The sequence below is a fragment of the Salmo salar genome, chromosome ssa11 (assembly GCF_905237065.1).
Source record: "Salmo salar chromosome ssa11, Ssal_v3.1, whole genome shotgun sequence".
NCBI lineage: Eukaryota > Metazoa > Chordata > Actinopteri > Salmoniformes > Salmonidae > Salmo > Salmo salar.
The window spans coordinates 94,007,473-94,030,752 of record NC_059452.1 but is presented as its reverse complement, the minus strand read 5'-3'; the positions used below and the strand labels follow the sequence as shown (position 1 = coordinate 94,030,752).

General features: G+C 41.9%; 2 protein-coding genes across 4 annotated transcripts in view; one reads left to right on the top strand and one right to left on the bottom strand.

Moving 5' to 3' along the window:
* nrg2a (neuregulin 2a) overlaps nucleotides 1-13,011 on the bottom strand; it is a 193,116-nt gene extending 180,105 nt beyond the window's left edge. Inside the window, exon 1 of one of the 2 annotated variants that reach the window (XM_045690100.1) lies at nucleotides 11,591-13,011. In XM_045690100.1, the coding sequence (XP_045546056.1) occupies nucleotides 11,591-11,999 (409 nt within the window). In that variant the 5' untranslated portion in view covers nucleotides 12,000-13,011. The remainder of the gene's footprint in view (nucleotides 1-11,590) is intronic. The other variant, XM_045690101.1, reaches the window with a different exon arrangement.
* A 63-nt stretch (nucleotides 13,012-13,074) lies between these two features.
* puraa (purine-rich element binding protein Aa) lies at nucleotides 13,075-23,025 on the top strand. Of its 2 annotated transcripts, none has more exons than XM_045690099.1 (2): nucleotides 13,075-13,422; nucleotides 19,973-23,025. In XM_045690099.1, the coding sequence occupies exon 2, from the start codon at nucleotides 20,050-20,052 to the stop codon at nucleotides 20,905-20,907; it is 858 nt and encodes a 285-aa protein (XP_045546055.1). In that variant the 5' UTR covers nucleotides 13,075-13,422; nucleotides 19,973-20,049; the 3' UTR covers nucleotides 20,908-23,025. The 2 variants fall into 2 exon arrangements, with proteins under 2 accessions (XP_045546055.1, XP_013984886.1); XM_014129411.2 differs by lacking the exon at nucleotides 13,075-13,422 and adding an exon at nucleotides 14,817-14,995.
* Nucleotides 23,026-23,280: the final 255 nt, after the last annotated feature.

Genomic DNA, 23,280 nt, shown 5'->3' with positions numbered 1-23,280 from the left:
TGGCCGGGTATGGTTTCCAATCGGAGGCAGCTGTCTATCGTTGTCTCTGATTGGAAGCCATACTTAGGCAGCCTTTTTTCCTTTAGTTTTCGTGGGTAGTTGTTCTCCGTTTAGTTGTATGTTGCCTGACGGAACTGTTTGCTGTCGTTTTGTTTCTTTTGTATTAGTGTTCGTTTTTTCATTCAAATATATTATGAGCACGCAACACGCTGCGCCTTGGTCTCCTCTAGACGACGCTTGTGACATAGAGAGAGTTTTGTTTTGTTTTTAAATAACATTCTAAGAATGTTCTTTGAACGTTACTAATGTTTTCTGGTTTTTTTATTGAATGTTTTCTTAATGTTCTGAGAACATGACTAAATAGTACCATGAGGAAACCTCCAGAAAATGTTACGCTGAAGTACTGAAATTCCCACAGAAAAACATTGTTTCTTGACATTCTCTGAACTTTTTGAGAACATTCCCAATGTCAAACCAGTTGGAGAACGTTCCTAGAACATTACCAAAATTGTAATTACATTTTTAGGAAACGTTATGTTAAAGTAATGAAATACCAATTAAAAATATGTTTTTGTCAAGTTCCTTAAATATGCTGAGAATGTTCCAACCCCAAGCGACTATCCTGCACCATTCCCACAAGGTTGTGCAAAGGTTGTACGCAAAATAACCATAGGACAACCACGCTCTCACCAAGCTGTAAGATACATATGTATGTTAGAACGTTATGTGCTAGCTGGGTACTATCATAGCAGGGTTGCCCATGCAGGCATAAGCTCTGGGCTTTCCCACAAGATAGTGAGTCAGCATGGATGTAGTGATGGGGTTGCCTTCGAGCCATACTGCCACTGTGTCTAACACAACATATAACCACCTAGCATGCTTTATTTTAGCTCAGTATAGTAGTGGAGAAATTGTATAATTTTCTCTAAATATACCAGCAGGAAAATAACCAGGAACAGTGTTAAATTCAGCAACAGCCACTATGATGAGGCATGCGTGATACGAGGCTTGTTTACTGTCAGTGAGGCAGTGAGGAGAAACATGCCTTGACAATGAGCAGCAAAAGAAAACATCCCATGTGTGGAATATACAGATGCAATAAAAAGGAAAGTGAAATAGAAAGGGCTCACTCTGTTAATATAATATACAACACTAACTGTGACTAGGTTAATACAGACCTCTGTAAGGGATATCATTCTGTCATTACAGATCTCTGTAAGGGATATCATTCTGTCATTACAGATCTCTGTAAGGGATATAATTATGTCATTACAGATCTCTGTAAAGGATATCATTCTGTCATTACATATCTCTGTAAGGGATATCATTCTGTTATTACAGATCTCTGTAAGGGATATCATTCTGTCATTACAGATCTCTGTAAGGGATATCATTCTGTCATTACAGATCTTTGTAAGGGATATCATTCTGTCATTACAGATCTCTGTAAGGGATATCATTCTGTCATTACAGATCTCTGTAAGGGATATAATTCTGTCATTACAGATCTCTGTAAGGGATATCATTCTGTCATTACAGATCTCTGTAAGGGATATCATTCTGTCATTACAGATCTCTGTAAGGGATATCATTCTGTCATTACAGATCTCTGTAAGGGATATCATTCTGTCATTATAGATCTCTGTAAGGGATATCATTCTGTCATTACAGATCTCTGTAAGGGATATCATTCTGTCATTACAGATCTCTGTAAGGGATATCATTCTGTCATTACAGATCTCTGTAAGGGATATCATTCTGTCATTACAGATCTCTGTAAGGGATATCATTCTGTCATTACAGATCTCTGTAAGGGATATAATTCTGTCATTACAGATCTCTGTAAGGGATATCATTCTGTCATTACAGATCTCTGTAAGGGATATAATTCTGTCATTACAGATCTCTGTAAGGGATATCATTCTGTCATTACAGATCTCTGTAAGGGATATAATTCTGTCATTACAGATCTCTGTAAGGGATATCATTCTGTCATTACAGATCTCTGTAAGGGATATCATTCTGTCATTAAAAGCAATAAATCCACACAGCAGGAGCCACTGAAGGAATGGGGTGTGATGGCTCTATAGGCTCTCCCAGTTCATGCTGTAGGTGATGGGGTCAGTGTGTCGGTCTGGGGGCCAGCTAGAACACAGCAGGAGCCACTGAAGGAATGGGGTGTGATGGCTCTATAGGCTCTCCCAGTTCATGCTGTAGGTGATGGGGTCAGTGTGTCGGTCTGGGGGCCAGCTAGAACACAGCAGCGCATCTCACACACACACACACACTCTGCTCTCTATCTTTCAACAACAAGCCGAGCAGGGACCAGACGGAAAGAGGGCCTGTTTGTGGAGGAAGATAACCACGTTGCTGCAGCCAGTCCAGATTACACCAGCTAAATGATGAGTAGAAGCCACACTGGAGGGAAACAATAAAGGAGGAGGGAAATGATACAGTAACCTCCAGCTCGCTGAAAAACACACTCCCTCTTACTCACAAAGACATACTATATTATACATTTTCAACTAATATCTATCATTGCATGTACACCAATTTTGAAAGGCGGGATCTCCCACTCAATTCAAAGAAACGTTTCTGACACAGACAGTGATTGAGTCCCAGGACTAGTCTGACCAAAGCAGGTTTTGAACAACTAGGCAGGTTAATAAACTCTTCAGCATTCTCCATCAAATGTTCCAACAGTTATGACAAATAGCACATATGTAACAGTCAGCTGGATACTGGGAAAGGGCCTGAATAGAGAAAAAGAGAAAGAGGGAAAGAAAGAAAAAAGACATGTTGAGGCCCGATAGTTGTGGAAAAGAGATGCAAAAAGATAGTGAGCATTGAGATGGCAGAGACAGAAGAATGAGAGAGAGAAGAATGAGAGAGCGAGAGAAGAATGAGAGAGAGAGAAGAACGAGAGAGAGAGAGAAGAATGAGAGAGAGAGAAGAACGAGAGAAAGAGAAGAACGAGAGAGAGAAGAACGAGAGACAGATAAAGAGAAGAATGAGAGAGAGAGAGAAGAATGAGAGAGTGAGAAGAACGAGAGCGAGAGAAGAATGAGAGAGAAGAACGAGAGAGAAAAATGAGAGAGAGAAGAACGAGAGGGAGAAGAACGAGAGAGAGAAGAATGAGAGAGAATGAGAAAGAGAAGAATGAAAGAGAGAACGAGAAAGAGAGAAGAAAGAGAGAGAGAATGAGAGCGAGAGAGAGAAAGGAATGAGAGAGAGAAGAACGATAGAGAAGAACGAGAGAAAGAGAGAGGAACGAGAGAAAGAGAGAAGAACGAGAGAGAGAAGAATGAGAGAGAGAAGAACGATAGAGAAGAACGAGAGAAAGAGAGAGAAACGAGAGAAAGAGAGAAGAACGAGAGAGAGAAGAATGAGAGAGAGAAGAACGAGAGAAAGAGAGAAGAACGACAGAGAGAGAAGAAAGAGAGCAAGAGAGAGAAGAAAGAGAGAGAGAACAAGAGAAGAACAAGAGAGAGAGAGAAGAATGAGAGAGAGAAGTACGAGAGAGAGAGAACAAGAGAGAGAGCAGAACGAGAGAGAGAGAGAGAGAGAGAGAAAGAAAGAAGAATGAGAGAGAATTTCCAATGATGCCATGGTTGAAAAGCGCTCTCTCTTTCTAAAATACATAAACATTCAGGAATGTTTGCCCTGAATTAGAATTGATCTGGAAACTTGATTAGGAAAACTCAAGGCTAGCTGTTGATAAGCACATTCAACTCTGTCTGTCTGCACGCCATTGTTTTGTCAGATATCTAGTGAGAGACATGATGCTGCAAAATGGGCAAAGTGCTGACAAGTCCCTGATGTTGACAACTACTACCAATAAAGATATGAGTAATTAGCGCCTACTCTTTGAGCCATGACAGATTTACATACATTCAATAACTTATTGTGGTTAGGAAAGGACCAAGTTAGCAATACCTTCATTGTGCTTAGAATATGCGTTTCAAGTGTTTGCCTTTTTCCCCCATAAAGAATCAGAGCTGTGCTTCCAACTGGAAAGTGTCCACTTCACTGATGCAGAGGGACTTTCATCTTGGTCCACCACCCACCACTACTAAACAGTCATTCATTATTTTTAAAGGCGTTTCATGTTAAGACACACTTCAATCCACACCTACAACATACCTAAGGAAACAAACCCTCTCTTAGGATATGTAACATGTGTGGGGTGAACATGGCCGGACAAGTCCCTTATATTGCACCAAGAGGTGCCCAGCGGGAGTGCCGGCAGACCCTCTTTTCAACACTTTGTCACGCTGCACACAAACAGTTGCCTTTCCCATAGTCCTTTGTTCCGGTCGTTTTGTTGGAGTCAACTTCCTGTATCTAGTGTACTATTACAAGTCATGAGGACAGACACACACACACACAAACGCATATGCACACAAACACTTCCTTCCATGTCTGCATGGTTATACTAATGCATAAATAACCAAACAAATGTGAACCAACAAGTTCAAGTAAGTGCATTAACACAGACGCATAAAATCAAGCATACCAGTAGGCTCACGGACACGCAAAATTACAGCATATGCACAATGGGAATTAACACACTTATCTGAATCCACACACATCTTGTGGAGGAATGACCCTGGGTGTTTTCCTTCCTATTAGGTGAATTACAAGATTACACAATGTTGACACAGAGTGGGGATGTCCTAAAAAGGGATCCGTGCTACTTGCAGAGGATTACCACATAGAAATGAGACACAGATTTCATAACCTGATTTCAATTAATGCAACAGCTGATTCCATATCTGTCTACACAGTCTGTTTTTATGCATGTCTGACAAGACATTCAGGCTGTTTACAGCCTCCTTAATTAAATGTACTTCCTGAATTGGAAAGAGGATATAACTGTATTATAACTTCTGGAAAACAAAACAGACTCCAAATTAGGAGAGAGAGGAGAGAGAGAGTGAGAGAGAGAGAGAGAGAGAGAGAGAGAGAGAAAGAGTGAGAGAGAGAGATAGAGGAGAGAGCCAGGAGAGAGGGGAGATTGACGAGACATAAAGGGAGAGAGAAGAGTTATGGAGGAGATAAAGAGGAGAGAGGGAGGGAGAGAGAGACAGAGGAGAGAGGAAGATATAGAGGAGAGGGGAAGGAGAGAGGGGAGATAGAGAGAGAGAGAAAATAGAGTGGTAGAGATGAGAGAGATGAGAGACAAAAAGAGAAAGAGAGGGAAAGAGAGAGAGAGGTGGGGAAAGAGGAGAGAGAGGAGAGAGAGTGGGAGAGAGAGGAGAGATAGAGGAGAGAGAGAGTAGAGAGGAGAGAGAGTAAAAAGAGGAGATAGATGAGAGAGAAAGGAGAGAGGGGAGATAGAGAGGAGAGAGAGAGAGGAGAGGGAGAATAGAGTGGGAGAGAGAGGAGATAGAAAGGATAGAGTGGGAGAGAGATGAGAGAGAAGAGAGACAGGAAGAGAGAGAGGGAAAGAGAGAGAGGCCGGGAGAGGAGAGAGAGTAAAGAGAGGAGAGAGATGAGAGAGAGAGAGGATGGAGAGAGGAGAGAGAGGGTGAGAGTTATAGAAGAGAGAGGGAGATGGAGAGAGAGAGAGAACATCAAGTGTTGGGAGAGAGAAGAGAGAGAGAGAGAGAGAGAGGAGAGAGATGAGAGAGAGAAGAGAGAGGAGAGAGAGAGGGGAGAGAGAGGGAGAGAGGAGAGAGAGGGAGAGAGGAGAGAGGGGAGAGAGAGGGAGAGAGAGAGGACAGAGAGGGAGAGAGGGGGAGAGAGAGAGGAGATAGAGGGGAGAGAGAGGGAGAGAAGGGAGAAAGAGAGGAGAGAGAGGAGAAAGAGAGGAGTGAGGGGAAAGAGAGAGAGCACGAGAGAGACAGGGAGAGACAGGGAGAGAGAGGGGTGAAGACAGTGAGTGAGTCTGCTGTGAAAGGTCACCTCCTGTGCTGTCCTTTAGAGGCATGATGTGCTTATGGAGATGGTATACTGCAGTGGGAAAGCAGGCGGGCGGCCGGGCGGTAGGTCACACAGAGTTACTGATGAATAGTTGATGAGCAGCTGGCTTGGGTAAATCAATTCTCAGAGCTACCCTCATTAAACCCCCCGCACACACACACAAACACAGGCAATTAAACACAGTAACATTCTATCTCTCATCCACTTACCTCGATCAATAACACAAACCTAAACATACTACACATAAATTAATCAATATTCTCAAATGGCTACACTAACTCACTGTCACAAAAAGTAACTACATCAACTGTTATTAAATGGGTGCTGTAGCTGTACATCCAATCAGAGTAGATACAGAGTCAGCCCTGAACATATTCTGAGACCATTCATGCTGTGCCCGGATAGGTTGATTTAAATATTGAATTTGATATTTTACTGGCTGGGGTTTGTGAAGGAAGGGAGTGCAGCACAAGATAGCAGAGAATTACTAAATAATTAAAGAGGAAGGGTAAACTTCAGCCGCCTTTAACAGCAGCAGGAGACTGGCCAATAAGCATCACACAACCACATGACACTGACCAATCAGCCTCAAGCCACTGCTGGACATCGGCCAATCATTAAAGGCTGCTGGATGTGGAGGACACCAAATGAAGGGAAACTAGCAGGTAAACAAGCCACGGATCCTGTAAGAGAACGTCAAGGCTGTTGAGGGATCAACATGACTGACAGCTATTCTCACACAGCTGGAGTTGGATGACTGAAGGTTTAGCCAAAAACACACAAGTACACACACGCCTAACAATTACCACATTCTCAGACACACACAAGTAACCCATATCAAAGTCATCTCTCTGTGTTGCTTCCCATGAAACATTTACAGTATTTCCACAAGGATAGAGGTTATGGAATAGTCTGCTTCTAAACTTAATAAATGTGTGATTGTGAGAGATCTAATTACATGGCCACTGGCCACAGCTGGATTGCATATGAACGTCAGGTTGGCTCTACGGCGCTGTTTGCGTTTTGTGTAAGCTAGTATTCAAATCTGTGGGGAGGGAAAGAAAACAGCTTGACTGACATTCCAGCTGGACTCAAACAACGTTTTGGTCTGAATCCTGATCATATACTGCCTCTATGTGGTGAACGCAATGCATTCTTCATTGTCTACTGAGAACGACTGAGTCGTGAAGCAGAAAAGGTCAAACATGGCACATAAACTGCTAAATATTGTCCCAAATGGACCTGTTATTCTCAAATGAATGTGACCATTGGACAATGGACCAGTCCCAACCGCATCACATTTATTTAACTAGGCAAGTAAGTTAAGAGCAAATTCTTATTTACAATGACAGCCAAACCCGAGCCAACTGTGTGCTGCCCTACGGGACTCCCAATCACGGCTGGATGTGATGCAGCCTGAATTCGAACCAGGGACTGTAGTGATGCCTCTTGAACTGAGATGCAGTGCCTTAGACCGCTGCGCCACTCGGGAGCCCACATGACCTAGCCAAGCAAACACACTGTGATCTACAGATAAGAAAAAGTATTTAACAGCCAAGAACATAAGATCAGATGAATTAGTAAAGATCAATATTAATTAGAGGCCATGTCATTCAATATACCAACTGTGATAAACTAAGAAGCTGACATGAATAAACCAAATACATTCAAAGTGCTACAGAATTACAACAATGTGTTGCAGCCTGGCAGTGTAAGCAACAAGTTAGAAATTGTATAGCTCTGATAGTGGATTAAAGGAAATATCTCATATGAGATATTACCTTTCTGGGCTGTCAATTATAAGATATTATGGAGTCCTTTTGGCTCATAACCCTCAGTAGCTCTTTGATCCTACAGGGCCTGGACACACTGACCTAACCTGATCATGGAGAACCCCATAACCAGCACAGGACTGCTGTGATGATGGGAAAATCCGTGTACATTTCAACAGAAACCATTGACCATTACAGATATCATCTTTAGCCTCCACCGATGGTTGAGAATTCATCAGTGGCATTATCTACACAAATACTGTAGCTAATGTTCCTGTCCCTGACCATAAACAACTCCTATGTCTTCATATGAACCCTGTTTGTCTGGGCTCTAACTGTGCTTTTTAACCTTTAATTACTATAGACCTTTAACCAAAGGTCAAAACACTCCTTTGATGGTCGGGGCTTCCTGACTGAGGTTCCTTTTTGACTCATTCCATTACTTGTAATAGCGTGTAGGTGGCAGGTAGCCTAGCAGTTAAGAGTGTTGGGCTAGTAACTGAGAAGCTGGATGGAATCCCTGAGCCGACTAGGTGAAAAATGTGTCAATGTGCCCTTGAGCAAGGCACTTAACCCTAATTGCTCCTGTAAGTCGCTCTGGATAAGAGTGCCTGCTAAAATTACAACATAAAATATGTAACTCCAAGTCTTCGGAAACAGTGAATTGCAGATCTGTGAGTCAATATGAGTGAGTGTATAATTGCACGAGCGATCCAGGAAGAAGAGAGATAGACCATTGAAAATGGCCCCGTCCTCTTTTCCCGTAGCTGGTGCTGTAGCGGTGCTGGTGCTCTGGCTGCTGACAGAGTCCTGGAGTTTAGAGGGGAAATGCAGAGGGGCTCAGTGCATAAATGCATCACCCAGGGAACATGTACAACAACCTACACAAACACTGATCATCGTGTGTGACCTGAATCAATACCAAACCCTTCCTGAGAATTCCACACGTCTCTGCCAACAGGTGGCCTCATCCCAACCTGTCAAAATCCACTTTATCCTATTGGCCCAAGGGGTCTACACTATATGTTCGTCAGAATCCTGACCGTACTAAATCACACCTCTTAACCTCAGATTCCCACTGTCATACCCATCCATAAATCCTGCCTGTTTGAAAACTAGATCCTATCTGTTCGGTACCCCACTCCATCATGTTGGTTCCCTGTAGGCCTGCCTGTTGAGGCAAATGGGCATCAGACATCCTCCTGTAGCAGGAGCTCCCTGCCTCCATCAACACGTTATTCATGTTTGGTGCCATATAGCTGTGCTCGGTTACATTTTTACATTTTAGTCACAGCAGCTTACAGGAGCAATCAGGGTTTTACCTAGTCGGCTCGGGGATTCGAACCAGTGACCTTTCGGTTACTGGCCCAACGCTCTTAACAGATAGGCTACCTGCCACTCTGTTATACAGAGAGCCATGGGCAAATCCATGTCTCTCACCTCACTGCAGCTGTGACCTGCAGTGGGAGTAGATGCCTGCCTCCAGTGCCATGCAAACATTATTGTGCAGTTCTATTCTTCTTCATATCATATGTGCTGGTACTTATTTATGTGATGTTTGTCAGGATATGAAATGCTTGCTATAAAAAAGACAACAAACATTCATACAGTGTTACAACCAAGGATGAGAACCGAGCAGATACACAAATACCCCCCCCCCCCCCCCACACACACACATAAATACATGGGCTAGAAGATGCTAATATGTAGGTCTCCTCCATGGGGTGTATGGCTAGACAAAAAGCTAGTGGCCCCCTCCACACTACCTGCAAAGAGACTTTCAATCTAGGCCCAGGCATAAGGGACCGACAAAAAGGATATTCTTATCCCAAAATGTGAGCTAAAAGGCAGACGTAACATACAGTATTTGAAATCCCACTCAGTTAGTGTGTCGATTCTGTCTGTCTCTGACTCTGTCAATCCAGAGAGGAACAAAGTCAACCGGTGCTACCACAGCTACATCAACTGGGACCTCTCAAATCTCAGCACACTTCTAAAACAAATAACACCAAATGATATTAGCAAAACAGGCGGATTAATAACGGACTATAGTTTACTGGATTAACTTCCTTGTCCAATATTAAAAACTAAAATGCTAACTTAAGAGGAAATGAGCTCATAAATAGCTACGCTCACTCCCTTTGGTAGAAACTGCAGTCTGTCCTTGTTAGTTGCACAAGCCGCCCCTCACCAATCAAGTGAGGAACAAATGGTGCCTCCTTAAAGCTTGAACAGAGAGATGCTGCTAAATGCTGAACCTGGAGTGTCACAATGTTTACTCACAGACAATCAATATAAAATGTCCTTCTCCTCACCCATCCAGCACCTCACTAGTTGTAATGGTGGCACTTCATAATAAACATAAACTCTATATTCAGAAATCTCAAAAAAAACATTTTATCCAGTCTAATATCCAGAAGCTATAAGCCTACTACGAGTAAGGTATAAAACTGTGGACCAAAAAATTGTCAGAAGTAGCCCCATTCCCGGTGGGAAAATGGAGATCCTTCATGATTTGAATCATTTCGTGAAAGGTCGTAAGGCCCAGCCCATTTCGGTCTTAGACAACTGGTCAGTTGCGGCGCGAAAGAATCAGCACCATGGACAGGGGTTTAAATTGCCATTTTGCTCTTCAGCGTCACTATTGTTGTTTAACGGAAACATTATATAAGAGCATGACCATAATATTTTCAGCAGAGACCGGACAGACTGTTCACACAGAGACATAAGATAACTGCAATTATGGGAAATACATTCATTTCCTCGAAGTCAAGGAAGTCAGGAGAGCCTAGTTGTGTTAGTTTGATGATGGTTGCACGTTGTCAAGTCCTACACCATCCACTATGCCTATTTCTCTCAATGGATAGTATCCTACGGTAGACCTGCCGCTTATTTACTGTCCGGATCTGAACATATATGGGTAAGGGCCAGAGCCTACAGGCTTAAAGCCATCATAACCATGACAGCCTCTGCTTGTGCGCACATCAATTTCACCCGTTGACCACAGCAGTTTTCTTCCTTTTACGCAGAGATACGCATATATGACGTTGATTGGGATGGAGAAGTACAGGTTCAATGCGTCCTAACTTGTTTAAAGGCATCTACTGCCGGAACAGTTGCTATGAAAGCCCAGTGCTTTCATTAGCACAAGCGCAAAGCAGCAACCGGCAGAGAGACCAACTTTGCCTGGGATTTTAGAGATCGCATGCAGTCTACGTTATCATGGATTTAAGGAAATAATATTTGTTTTTATTGACATCTACTATTGCCACTGTTTTGTAAATGTATCACGGTGAAGTTTCTAATCATTTTTGAAGAAAGAAATGATTTCCACGATAATAAATATACTATACGCATGTGCGTGTAGGCCTACTGCATCAAACCTCATGTTTATTAAGCAAAGCCACGACTATGTTGCACCTTGGGTAATGAATGTATAGTTTTAATCAACCAAATGATCCATGCCTTGCATTTCTGGAATCTTACGACATGTCAAGTGCCTGTGTGTGCGTGTGTGTGTACGCGCGCATGTGTGTGTGTGTGTGTGTGTGTGTGTGTGTGTGTGTGTGTGTGTGTGTGTGTGTGTGTGTGTGTGTGTGTGTGTGTGTGTGTGTGTGTGTGTGTGTGTATATCAACCGTATCATGTAGCCTATGGAAACCACTCGCCTAAATGTTTAGCCTGTCGAATATTGCTGCAGAGACGCCCCATGGGTTCCCATCTGTTACTCACTCTCAAACATCTTTAAATCACTATTCCACATGTAGACTATAGCTATGTCGACAAGGGGAGAACGTATGGCCACTTGCAACTGAAGGAATTAGCCTACAGTTCTAATCATTTGATGTGCTTTGCCAGGATCGACTTCACTGTCAAGATTAAAGAATAAACTTACCGCAGTTTTCACACAAGATCCTCCCAACATCTTTTTTTAGATTATTCCCACTAGTGTCTAGGGGAGCATACGATGCCTTGAAAACCAGAGGCTCATCAGTTGGGTCCATGAAAAAAATATACTTGTGATTCTTTATCACTGTGGTGCAAAGAGCCTCCGATCCGAATTCCCCCACGGTGACGAGCTGCTCCCGTTCCAGACCTCCACTGTTCCGCGGCCACAAGTCCAGCACTTTGACATTCACACGGTACGCCTCGGCTGAGTCGTTCAGAGGCGCGGACTGCACCTTGCCCTCGATCACCACGGCGGAATTGTAAGCCTGGTCCTGCAGAGAATTCAAACTCGGGGAGTAGCAGGCGAAAGAGACCCCGATGACCAGCATGGATAAATGTACTGAATCAAGCCTCATGCCGCCTGCTTTGGCTCGGTGGTCGCTGGTCGCGTTGCGGCAGGGCTCTCTGGGCTGCGGGGCGATGGCGGTGGAGCTGGGTTGAAGGGAGAGACAGCAAATAGGCTCCAGAAGCACGGCGGCGCGGCAGACCTTGCGTAAGTGTCCATGCCATCGGGATCCGCTGCTTTTTCCGATAATTTTGCAATGGGGAAACACCAGCTAGGAACCGGAAACCGCGTAGGCTAATGATGCTGGGTTCAAAATCCCGTCACTGCATTCTGCTAAAAATACATTCTAAAATGCAAAGGATTCGTGGATTCTTCCCTTCAGAAGATGCCATATGCTGACATAGTAGCCTATCCGCAAGACGACGCCAGTCTATCTTTGCTCAAAAATTGCAGTGGTCTGGTGGGCGCCTTGCTCAGCAGTGATGGCTTTCTGTATCATTCACCACAGAGAAAATACGCCAAATACTGCAGTCAACGATTAGTTTTGTAGTCCACTTGCAAAAAATGCATACGATTCATCCCTCTAAATAAACTGTGTTTTGCTCCACGGGTAATAAACAGCCTTCTCCCACAGCCCGTCTCTCTCCGCCTCCCCCACTTACCAGAGACGGAGAGAACATATGCTGATTGCCAAAGGCTCTACCACAAAAATAAAATGATTTAAGATTGGAGCACTACGATATAGCCTACGCCGACACAACGGCTTTCGATCACCACACTCCCCCCCCAAAGCCAACAAATGACTATCACTTCATGCTCTTCCCCATCACCAAATGGTTTGACGTTAAAATGAAATAATGAAATAAATACTGAAATGCATCACGCGTCCGTTTTTAAAATAGCTTATTAGAGTAGACATATCCCTCCAAAGAAAAAAGGTAAAAGATCGATTGAAAAAGCAGCTGGAATCAGTGCACTAGATATAAGGTGTTTCAGCTGAGATGACGCTGCGAAAACAATTCAAAGCCTTGGATTCTTCATCAGACTGTTTTGAATGAGTTTTGCGTCTCATTCCATTATGAAGTCATGCCCTGCATTCAGATCACATTCGCTGCTCTGCCTCTGAAAAAAAAAACGGATGCTGAGGCGCTGCATCAAATCCACACAAGTAAAACAGCTGCGAATGGGCTTTTAAAGACAGGAGAAAACCATATCTTTCACAATATAACAATGCATGGACAGACACTTGGTGCATATTGTTTTATGTGTGTGGGCGGTCAATGAGACATGCGTAATGGCATGGAGAGAACATGCAAACTGGAATTGAATATAGGCCTATACAACACATTCAGAAGCACACATCTTTCTTGTTTTTGTATAGTGAATTAGCTAAATAAGGCTATAATTTGAATGCGGAGAGAGTCCCTGGATGTGAAGCTGAAAGCATTTACGAAGGGCGACATCTGCTGACCAACAAACACTCCCCAGAGCAGGTGAGGAACGTACGTCAGATTCTGAAATGCTCGCCTCGAATATGACGATTAGCAACATAGCATACTCAACCCCAAGGAAGCCTACATAGCAAGGTCAGACAGACAGACAGACCGACAGGAAGAAATGACATTGGCAACACAGCCTTAAAACACGAAGGCTGACTAAAAACATAAAGGGAGAACTTATCCAGTCTTGTTACTATTTTGGCCCACTTTATCACATAAGATAGCGTGTATTGCCTCTTTGGTAACATAAGAAAAGCTGACCCGCCCATGAACAAAACATGAAGACCGTATTTAAATATAGAAGTTCATGTATTAATATCCCCCCACCTCTCCACCAAACTTACTAAGAAACGCTCATGAAGAGCAGCACAAAGTTTGTCATACTAAGAGATTCTCCAACAAATAGGCCTACCTACTAAGGAAAGACCTTAGATGAGTATGTGAAATGGCCCAAGAGACGCAGCACTCCATGATCTCGCCCACTCCATGATCTTCCCATGGAACGCACGAGATCGGAGAGCTGTCCATGGTGCTAACCCCATCACGCCCAACTGGAGAAGCGCGTTAACATTTAACATTTAACATTTAAGTCATTTAGCAGACGCTCTTATCCAGAGCGATTTACAAATCTCTCGTGCGGCTATTTCAAGTCTACTCAGCTGTTGTATTATATTCTGTAAGTGCTAATAAAAAAATCTGTATATCCATGAGAAGACATTTGTTAATGAAATTTCAATTTAGCCACCAACCACAATATGTCTAGATTAAACCGCCCATTTAGGCTAATTAGCTCAGCATTTGATACATCTTCTGGGGATAAGGACTAAAGTACGTCTCTGGCTGTCAGCATAAACAGGTTGGCCATATTTAACGACCAATTAAAGAGAGAACCTACATACAACCTCACCTACGTTACATGACTAGGCCTGCCGCCTACTGTACAGGATTGGGCTATGCGGAAGGAATCTTTTATTTTACCCCAGAAGAGCAAATTTCACATCTACTAGAAAGGGTTTTCAATAAATAAAAAATCTGTTCAAATAATTAAAAAGGTGTGTTCATTGAATTAAGACATTACAGCGGGCGTATAGGTTAGTTAGCCTTCGGCTGAACATTGAGACAGTGCACGTATCAAATAAGTATTCAATTTTCCGAATAAATTAAAGTAAGACAAGATGCCTGAATAGATTGAAGTGGAGGGATAGATTTAGTAAGACGCAACAGCACAGGTTTTGGTTCTCTTCAAAAAGAAAATCCAGAAAGTACTATTGGGTTGAGAAATCTTTCTCAAGCTGCAATTTCTAAAGAGCAACAGTGCGAGGCGCACGCGTTTTGCAGTTCACCCAGTAACTGAGCGTGCTGACATCAGAGGACACGCGTGCGGCGTTGAACTTGTAGACTACGTGCGTCCCTCTCCATGCCACGACTCGCTGTTTCGTTCCATCTTGTGAAGCGGTGAATCACTGACAGTAGGCCTACAAGGAGTTATTCACCTTTGTCTTTTTAGTGTGTCTGCGACGAGACTACACCGAGGCTGTTCAGGCGCTCTGCCTGTAAACTAAGCGGGGTAAGATATGCCTATCCTTGTTGTAATAGGTCTGTGACTTTGGGAAGAGGACGACGGGTTTATTTACATGTCATTGGGTTAATCACTGCAAACCTCTTTCTCACTCAATTGGTGCTCTGGTATGCAAGCGATTTCCCTCAGTAGTGGACAGTAGGCAGACAGCCTTGACGTGATAGACGAGATTTCCGGTAATATCGAAAGTAGTTGCCAGTCAAGCAATGTTGACAACTGGCACTGCAGTGAATCGACAGAAGCCATATAAGACATGTCTGCAAAAGCCTATGGAGACTGACAACCTACATCGCGCCCTCTGGTTTTATTCATAGCATACCTCAACACAAATCTTAGGCGTTTTTAAGTCAAGAAATATACTTTTCACACAATGATAATGTTGTCACATACATTCACAGCCCAATCAGTGTTTTTTTGTTTGTTGCATCCTCCTTTGTCAACCCCTTTACTGACATGACACCTCTTGAAGTCATTTATGAGATTGCTGGATATCTTGAGTGTTTGACCTTTGCTTTTAATGACTTTCATATTGCAGTGTTTTGGATCAAGCATCCTGGGACAAATGAGCCAAACGTCAAAGAACGTCTATAAACGTATCATTCCCTTGTATAATATTGACCTATGATCCAAGACGAACACACAAAATAAAAATCCACCAGACAGCGTCTGAAAATGCAACTGTAACTCCAGAGGAAGGTGGGACAAACGTGCATTTTAGAGATGTTACATCATTAAACGTGCATGTATATAGCATACAGACTTAATTAGCGTAATATTTGCAACTGAGTGAAAACATGCCGAATATCCCCCCATTTTCAGAGGTGGATTAGTTTTCTTTGTTTTATTCTGCTTCTTTGACCCTTGTGCCCATGAAGATAAGTCAAGCTGTTGTGGGGATAAGTCATGGGGATAAGTCAACCTGTTGTGGGGGATAAGTCAACCTGTTGTGGGGATAAGTCAACCTGTTGTGGGGATAAGTCAACCTGTTGTGGGGGATAAGTCAACCTGTTGTGGGGGATAAGTCAACCTGTTGTGGGGGATAAGTCAACCTCTTGTGGGGATAAGTCAACCTGTTGTGGGGATAAGTCATGGGGATAAGTCAACCTGTTGTGGGGATAAGTCAACCTGTTGTGGGGGATAAGTCAACACTTATGGGGATGATCAAAAGTATGAATCCAAATAATGACATATCAAGGGACCATTGAAACAATGTTCTTATCCATCACAGTTCCCAATTCTTGGACTCATGAAGAAGACGAGAACATTCTTATGATAAATGGAAGCGAACACCAGCCTATACAACTGATAAATGGCCACATCTGCGCTATGAGAAGTTCTATAACACTAATATTTCAATAAGTGTGTGTGTGGGGGGGGGCTCTGACTGTACAAAATCAGCTATACAATTGTGAAAATGTATCTTACCTTGGCACAATATAGTCTGATGTGTGAATCCAAAACGTTGCAGTGAGATATCTTAGTGAGATATATATATATAATCTTAATCGAAAGATATATAATCACATACGCTACAAGACAACATACATTTTGAGGCCTCTGCACTGATGGGCGGGAGGGAAAGACAAGCTAAATACTATCATATATCCATCAAATTCTATTGTCGTTGTTAAATAAAATGATTGCCTATAGGTAAAGCTGTTGTCTGACGTTTTATGGGTCTCGTTGTTAGTTGCGAGTGAGACCGAAGCAATATCATTGTTTTTCAGCAACATCATAACAGTTTCCTCTTCGATAAAAGTTATCCTTCGGTCTATTTTTGAAACATTTCACCTATACAATATCTCCTTTGACTTACACGTTGGTTCTTAGTCTATTTGTAGCCTAACCTTGCAGTTTATTCTCAGTGAGCGTCTATTTTCGATATTTCCATTTTGATTAAAGAGATTTGTAAACAATTTGTAGGCGATGAGGACGTTTTGTAAAATATTTTTCAACAAATGTCCCGTCATTCACTATTACTTTGCTCGAGAACTGCGAAATATATTTGAAAAGGTATTTTTTTCAAATGTATTGTTTTCATAAAGAAATTAGACGTTACACAAAATGTGACCAGCAATGTGGAAATAAGGAACATTTGCTAGTTGAGATGTATGAAGCCAAATGAAAAACACTTAAAAGCAAAGTCTAATCAGCAATAATATTAATTTAGCTGTGATAAGACCAGCTACATAAAAAGCAAATGCAATAATTTTTGCTATATAAACAATTACAAATAGGATAGATATAGGTGCATCTGCCGCTGGTGTCAACGTCACTTTCAAAATTAAAATAAATACAATAGTTTATTTCATTTAGTTGGCAATATGTCTACAAAGCACAGGCACCCACGTTTCAGTTTTCAAATGAATTGTGTCAGAGTAGGCTACAGGTCTACAAAGTCCCATTGGCATTCATGTGTACATAGCCAAAATGAATATTTCCACAACCAAACAATGTATATCATTCGATGGCGTGCATGTGGGCTAGACTAGAGAATGGAAGTAATGCATCTGTTTGATTTATTGATAGATATTAGTTCTTAGGCCTGAAAGAATTCATAAACCAGCGCATGATGCACCAAATTTGCAATTTCTTCCTTCCTCAAGTGAACATCAACATCATGCATATCAAACGAAGATGTTTGTGGTCATACATTATACTGTATACGATATATCATATATTAGCTTATTCAAGTACATCTGAATAACAAGGAATTTAATCAAATCAGAATCTAATAATCTAAATATTAGATGCATTTAATTCGTTCTACTTGTTTTTGTAACACTAGTATACACTTATTTGTATAGTTATATGCGTGTTCTTCTCTTCTAATAAAAAATAAAATGTATTTTATTGCAACGCTTAAATCGTTGGTACTTTAGCATTTTCGATCAAATACACAGTTTCAAACACGTCCTTTACATCCTGATAATGGCAATAGCCTGTGCTATTTTTCACCAATGTTAAATCAATTAAAAAGGAACGTAAAATGAATTAAATTAAGTTTAAATCCTATTTTATAAAAGACATTTCAGCAAATATAATTACGTAAGAAAAAATGGTTTATAGTCGATTACACACGAGATATAATGTTTTATTGAATAAAAGTTACAATTCTATTGTACATAGGCTAACGATGGACTATAGCCTACATCTCAGTGCTAGAGGCGTCACTACAGACCCTGGTTCGTTTCCAGGCTGTATCACAACCGGCGGTGATTGGGAGTCCTTTATGGCAGCGCAAAATTGGCCCAGCCTCGTTAGGGTTTGGCTGAGGTAGGCCGTCATTGTAAATAAGAATTTCTTCTTAACTGACTTGCCTAGTTAAATAAAGGTTAAATAAAATGCAAAAATAGTTGCTACTTCTTTAATTCACACAAGTTATAAGACAATAGTAATAGAAGCACTGTTTAGATAACATACCGTACGAAAAATAATTCTGAAAGCTATCCAATCGGACGGATGGACTTTGATACAACGGAATTTTATGACTAATGATTAATAGGGTATACATATCTAGTTCTTGGCTTACAGTTGAACATCTCCTATTTCAAATTAAATAATGAGTTAGTTATGTCAATTATCATATTTGAAATATGTAAAATTGAAATTTTAAGTTTAAAATGTTGTGCATTTGTCTCGAAGTTATTTGCGCAGTTTGGAACTCGTGAGATCAGGTTGCATATGACTGGATCACTAGGCCTACTATTTTCATATTCAAATAAAAAGACTTGGTTTTCATAAATTAAAAAAAAGAAACATCTGATCAACGTAGGCCTAAAATCTGAGAAACGAGTAGGTATCACAAAAGTGCAATTATGAAATGTTGGCCTACAGTCTATTCTAGTAGGCCTAACCATACTCTATTTGGTAGACCTAAGGCTACTTTCTTTTTGGTAGGCCTAACAAAACGAATGGTAACGGTTCTTTTAAGTAGACCACATTAACAGGGGATTGAAAAAAATACTCACCCTTTCACCATGATAGCGTGTCTGTCTTGGCTTAAATTGTGTCATATCATCACAAGGTCGAAACAGGAAAGGTTGGTACAACAACTGTATGTAAACGACAAATAAATAAGCCAGAAACACTTAAATCAACAGACGTTCTTATTAAACCTGGCAGCAGACCTTCCAGTTGTTTCCAAATAGGGGTGTCACTTACAATACTTAATATAGAGACAGAGAACAGGTTTCCAAATGTCACGAATCAAGGCTTTCACATTGATTTGATAACAGTGGCGGTTAATTGGTAGGCCTACATTGGATAGACTAACAGTGTATAAATAGATATGCGTAAAATGTACCTTTTGGCCTAGACATCCATTTGGGTTTCATACTTAGCCTACTACCAAAGTAGTAATAGATGGTAGACCAACATAGTATTTTCACGCTGCAAGGGCAACCCTAACGTATGTAGTCTAATGTCAAATGTTTCCTTGAAGGTGACGCTCTGCAATGTTTTTCGGCCACCATAAACTGTCACTCATTCTATGCATAGCTTATTGGAAACATGGAGTTCTTAATTTTTATTTCACCTCTTTTCCCATTGCGTTATTTATCATCATTAAAACATAGGCCTACGCACAACAAATTCGCAAACATAACAGACAATAACCAACAGTGCAATAACCTAGTAATAACCCCCGTTAGAGGAATTAAGCCCTTTTTAGGCATAGACCTAAGATTAAGAATTAAGGTTTTATTTACACGATCCAAGTAAAATGCCACGATTATTGCACTTCAGGATTGCTCTTAATCCAATTTGACAGTCAAAATAATAACTTCAATTTAAGCTTTGAAGTGGTAAGATTGAATCAGAATAATCTGAGAATTTAGACGCCGAGGAAAAACGGCAATTCATGTATGAATGCGCCACGATTGTATGTAGGCCTAAATTATATTATAGAATTTCCACTTTGAGGCCCCCTCAATAGATTTTCTTCTTGTATTTCCCTCTGTGTAGATCTCGCGAGAGTGGTGGCGTGGCTGGCTGGCTGTGTGGTTGCAGTAGACAGAGGGAGAAGGCAGGCAGGCAGCATCATGGCGGACAGAGACAGTGGAAGTGAGCAGGGAGGAGCAGCCACGGGCCCGGGCGTCGGTTCCATGCACCCAGTGACAGGAGGGGCGGGCTCGGCTTCCGGGCTGCAACACGAGACGCAAGAGCTGGCGTCGAAACGGGTTGACATTCAAAATAAACGTTTCTATCTGGACGTGAAGCAGAACGCAAAAGGCCGCTTCTTAAAGATAGCTGAAGTCGGGGCCGGTGGAAACAAGAGCCGCCTCACTCTCTCCATGTCAGTGGCAGTCGAGTTCCGTGACTACTTAGGGGACTTCATCGAACATTATGCCCAATTAGGTCCTAGCAATCCGGACATCGCACAGGATGAGCCGAGGCGAGCACTTAAAAGCGAATTCTTGGTCCGGGAGAATCGGAAGTACTACATGGATCTGAAAGAGAACCAGAGAGGCCGGTTTCTGAGGATTCGACAGACCGTGAACCGGGGGCCCGGTTTGGGATCCACGCAAGGCCAGACAATTGCTCTGCCTGCCCAGGGACTTATTGAGTTTCGTGACGCTTTGGCAAAACTCATTGACGACTACGGAGTAGATGATGAACCTGCGGAGTTGCCAGAGGGGACCTCCTTGACAGTGGACAACAAACGCTTTTTCTTCGACGTGGGCTCCAATAAATACGGAGTGTTCATGAGGGTAAGCGAGGTGAAGCCAACATACCGCAACTCTATCACGGTGCCCTACAAAGTGTGGTCCAAATTTGGAAATACGTTCTGTAAATACGCGGAGGAGATGAAGAAGATCCAGGAGAAACAGCGGGAGAAAAGGGCATGTGAAATGCAGCAACAAGAGGAGATGCATGCTGATGATGCAGACGAGGATTGATATATAGAGCAAAAACATGCAAGAAAATAATCAAAATAACAAAAAGAGAAATTATAATAACTTTACTGTAAAAAGAAAGAAATCTAAAGATTTAACTGTAACTGTTTAACTCCAAGGGAGCACCACCCACAAAAAAAGAAACCTCCACAAACTGACAGTTAAGACATGTTGTCACCCATCGCTGGATGTTACCCACTTACCCACCATTAATACAGTAAGCGGCTGCTAAACAAAGTAATAACATTATATATGAACCGTGTTTCCTACTTGATGACAGATGATAAAGAACTGAGTGTTTATTTCTCTTATTAACCAATAACTTTTGTACACGTTAAAGATATTATTAGTGTTTGCAATATTCAAATGGAATTATTGCCGAGTTATGAGAAACAAGTCCTTTTCATTTGACTTCAGCACAAATCAGATATTTTAGTTTTTTTTAACCGAAATTTAAAACCTTTTTAAGAGGTTGACATAGTGTAGGCCTACTTGCCACCCTATTTACCTGTACCTGTGAGTAGAGATTTGTTTACACATGAATCATATGAGGGCTAGGCCTGCTTTGGAATTTTGTTTAGATGTCATGCAGTCTGCCTATGTACTTTTTTCAATGTCATGCAACGAAACAAGTGCTCTCTCTCTCTCTCGTGCAATATGCATTGCATTGAACTCGAACACATTGAACTGGTCAATGGAACTCGACATGAAGACTTTCAAAAGGAATATTACTGTTGTAACCTTTGTTTCAATTGAAAGTGTCGTCATGCAGATCGTTATACTATAGACTATCTTTGTGTCTCGTCATGCAATGTGTTTTTTAAAAAGGTACCGTCTTAGATTAAGGAAGTGCAGTGACAACATGCAGCACATTACATGGGAAGTGGTTGAGAACAGCATATTTGTCATATAGACCACTCAATCCTGCTAGCACCGCCTAATTGGCATTATGGTGTATTGATAGTGCTGATTAATAAAAGTAAAGCATGGTTTTGAGAGTCTGAGATGTATGTGAACATCAGCACTTATGAATAAGAGGTTTTCTGTTGGGGAATTTGACACACAAAGGACCAGCAAATATCAGCCAACCAATAAGATGCCAATGTACCAATGAGTGCTGTTGCTGCATGTTTACCTGTACAAAGCCTGATATTGGTTTTCACACATTGTGGCTCAAGGACACCTCTCCAAGCTCGTGTTCATCCCTGTAAATGCTCAACTGATCTTTAGATTGAATGCTGGTCTGAATATCTCAGTTGTTACCAAAGACGCTGGCAACAATCAGATCATGTCAGATTTACCCCAGTATTCAGTGAAAAGATCACCTGGTGTATTGGATGGAGTATAAAGCAGCAGGCCTAACTGTCCTTGAGCCCCCTGGTTAAAGCCACTGGTGTAAATGGTACACGGATGGGAGCGTCCTCTTCGGCATATAAACAACCTGGTGCCTTAAACACTCCGCATGATTACATGCGGGCCTGATGCTTTGGATCACAGTTTGGGCTCTTGTTTTTTTTCCCGCTTTGCTTTTCCGTGTGCCGCAGCACAACTTGTGGTGCCAAGGGGTTCTTTAAGAACCCTTCCGAAAAGAAAAGGGGCAGATTACAAAGCTTTTTCTGCAACCTTTCCCCCTTTCCCAATCTCACTCTCATCCCCAAGCCATCCAGGTATCGGCCTACATGTAAACGTGAAAGGGGGTGGTCACCTGGAAGACAATGCATAGGAGGCTGCTCTTCACAGGCCCAGCCTGGTGAGGTGGAGCGGAGAGCAGGGGCTGACTGGTAACATCACTGTGGACTGGATTGAGAAGGCTTGTTGGAGGCCCTCTTGTGATGCTCTCTGTGTGTAGTTCTATGGCTTGGGCAGTAATGTGTAATTTGTAAGTTGCTAAAGACCTCAATTAGGGGGAGTAGTAAGCATGTCTTATTTTGATTTGTGTTTAGTTTTTTAGTTTGAACTTTTCAGCGTTATTCCACATCTTTGTCATTTTGAATGTTTTTTTTTTTTTTGCTCACAAAGGATATTTTATTTTCAGTGCAACATTTCATTACTGTGTGCAATATCCTATGTGCCGATTGGTGGCAATATGTATATCAATTAAATATATGATTAATATTTGAACGCATGTGGCTGAATTCCATGTTTATTTCTCTTCAAGGTTTTAAATGCCTTTATCTGCACTTAAACAGAAGTCCAACCTGGGAGGAAAGTCAATCTAACAAAGCAAGCTTCATCCTTCCTGATGAGGACACACCCAACACCCTAACATTCACAATAACTAACATGCTAAGGAATAGTGTCGTCTGTCTCCTAGGCCTCTATTACCTCTCCCTATGGCTTGGGAAGTCTGTCTCGTAGGCCTCTATTACCTCTCCC

Excerpts from the sequence above, each read along its gene's own strand:
- puraa (XM_045690099.1), top strand. The coding sequence starts at position 20,050 with ATGGCGGACAGAGACAGTGGAAGTGAGCAGGGAGGAGCAGCCACGGGC.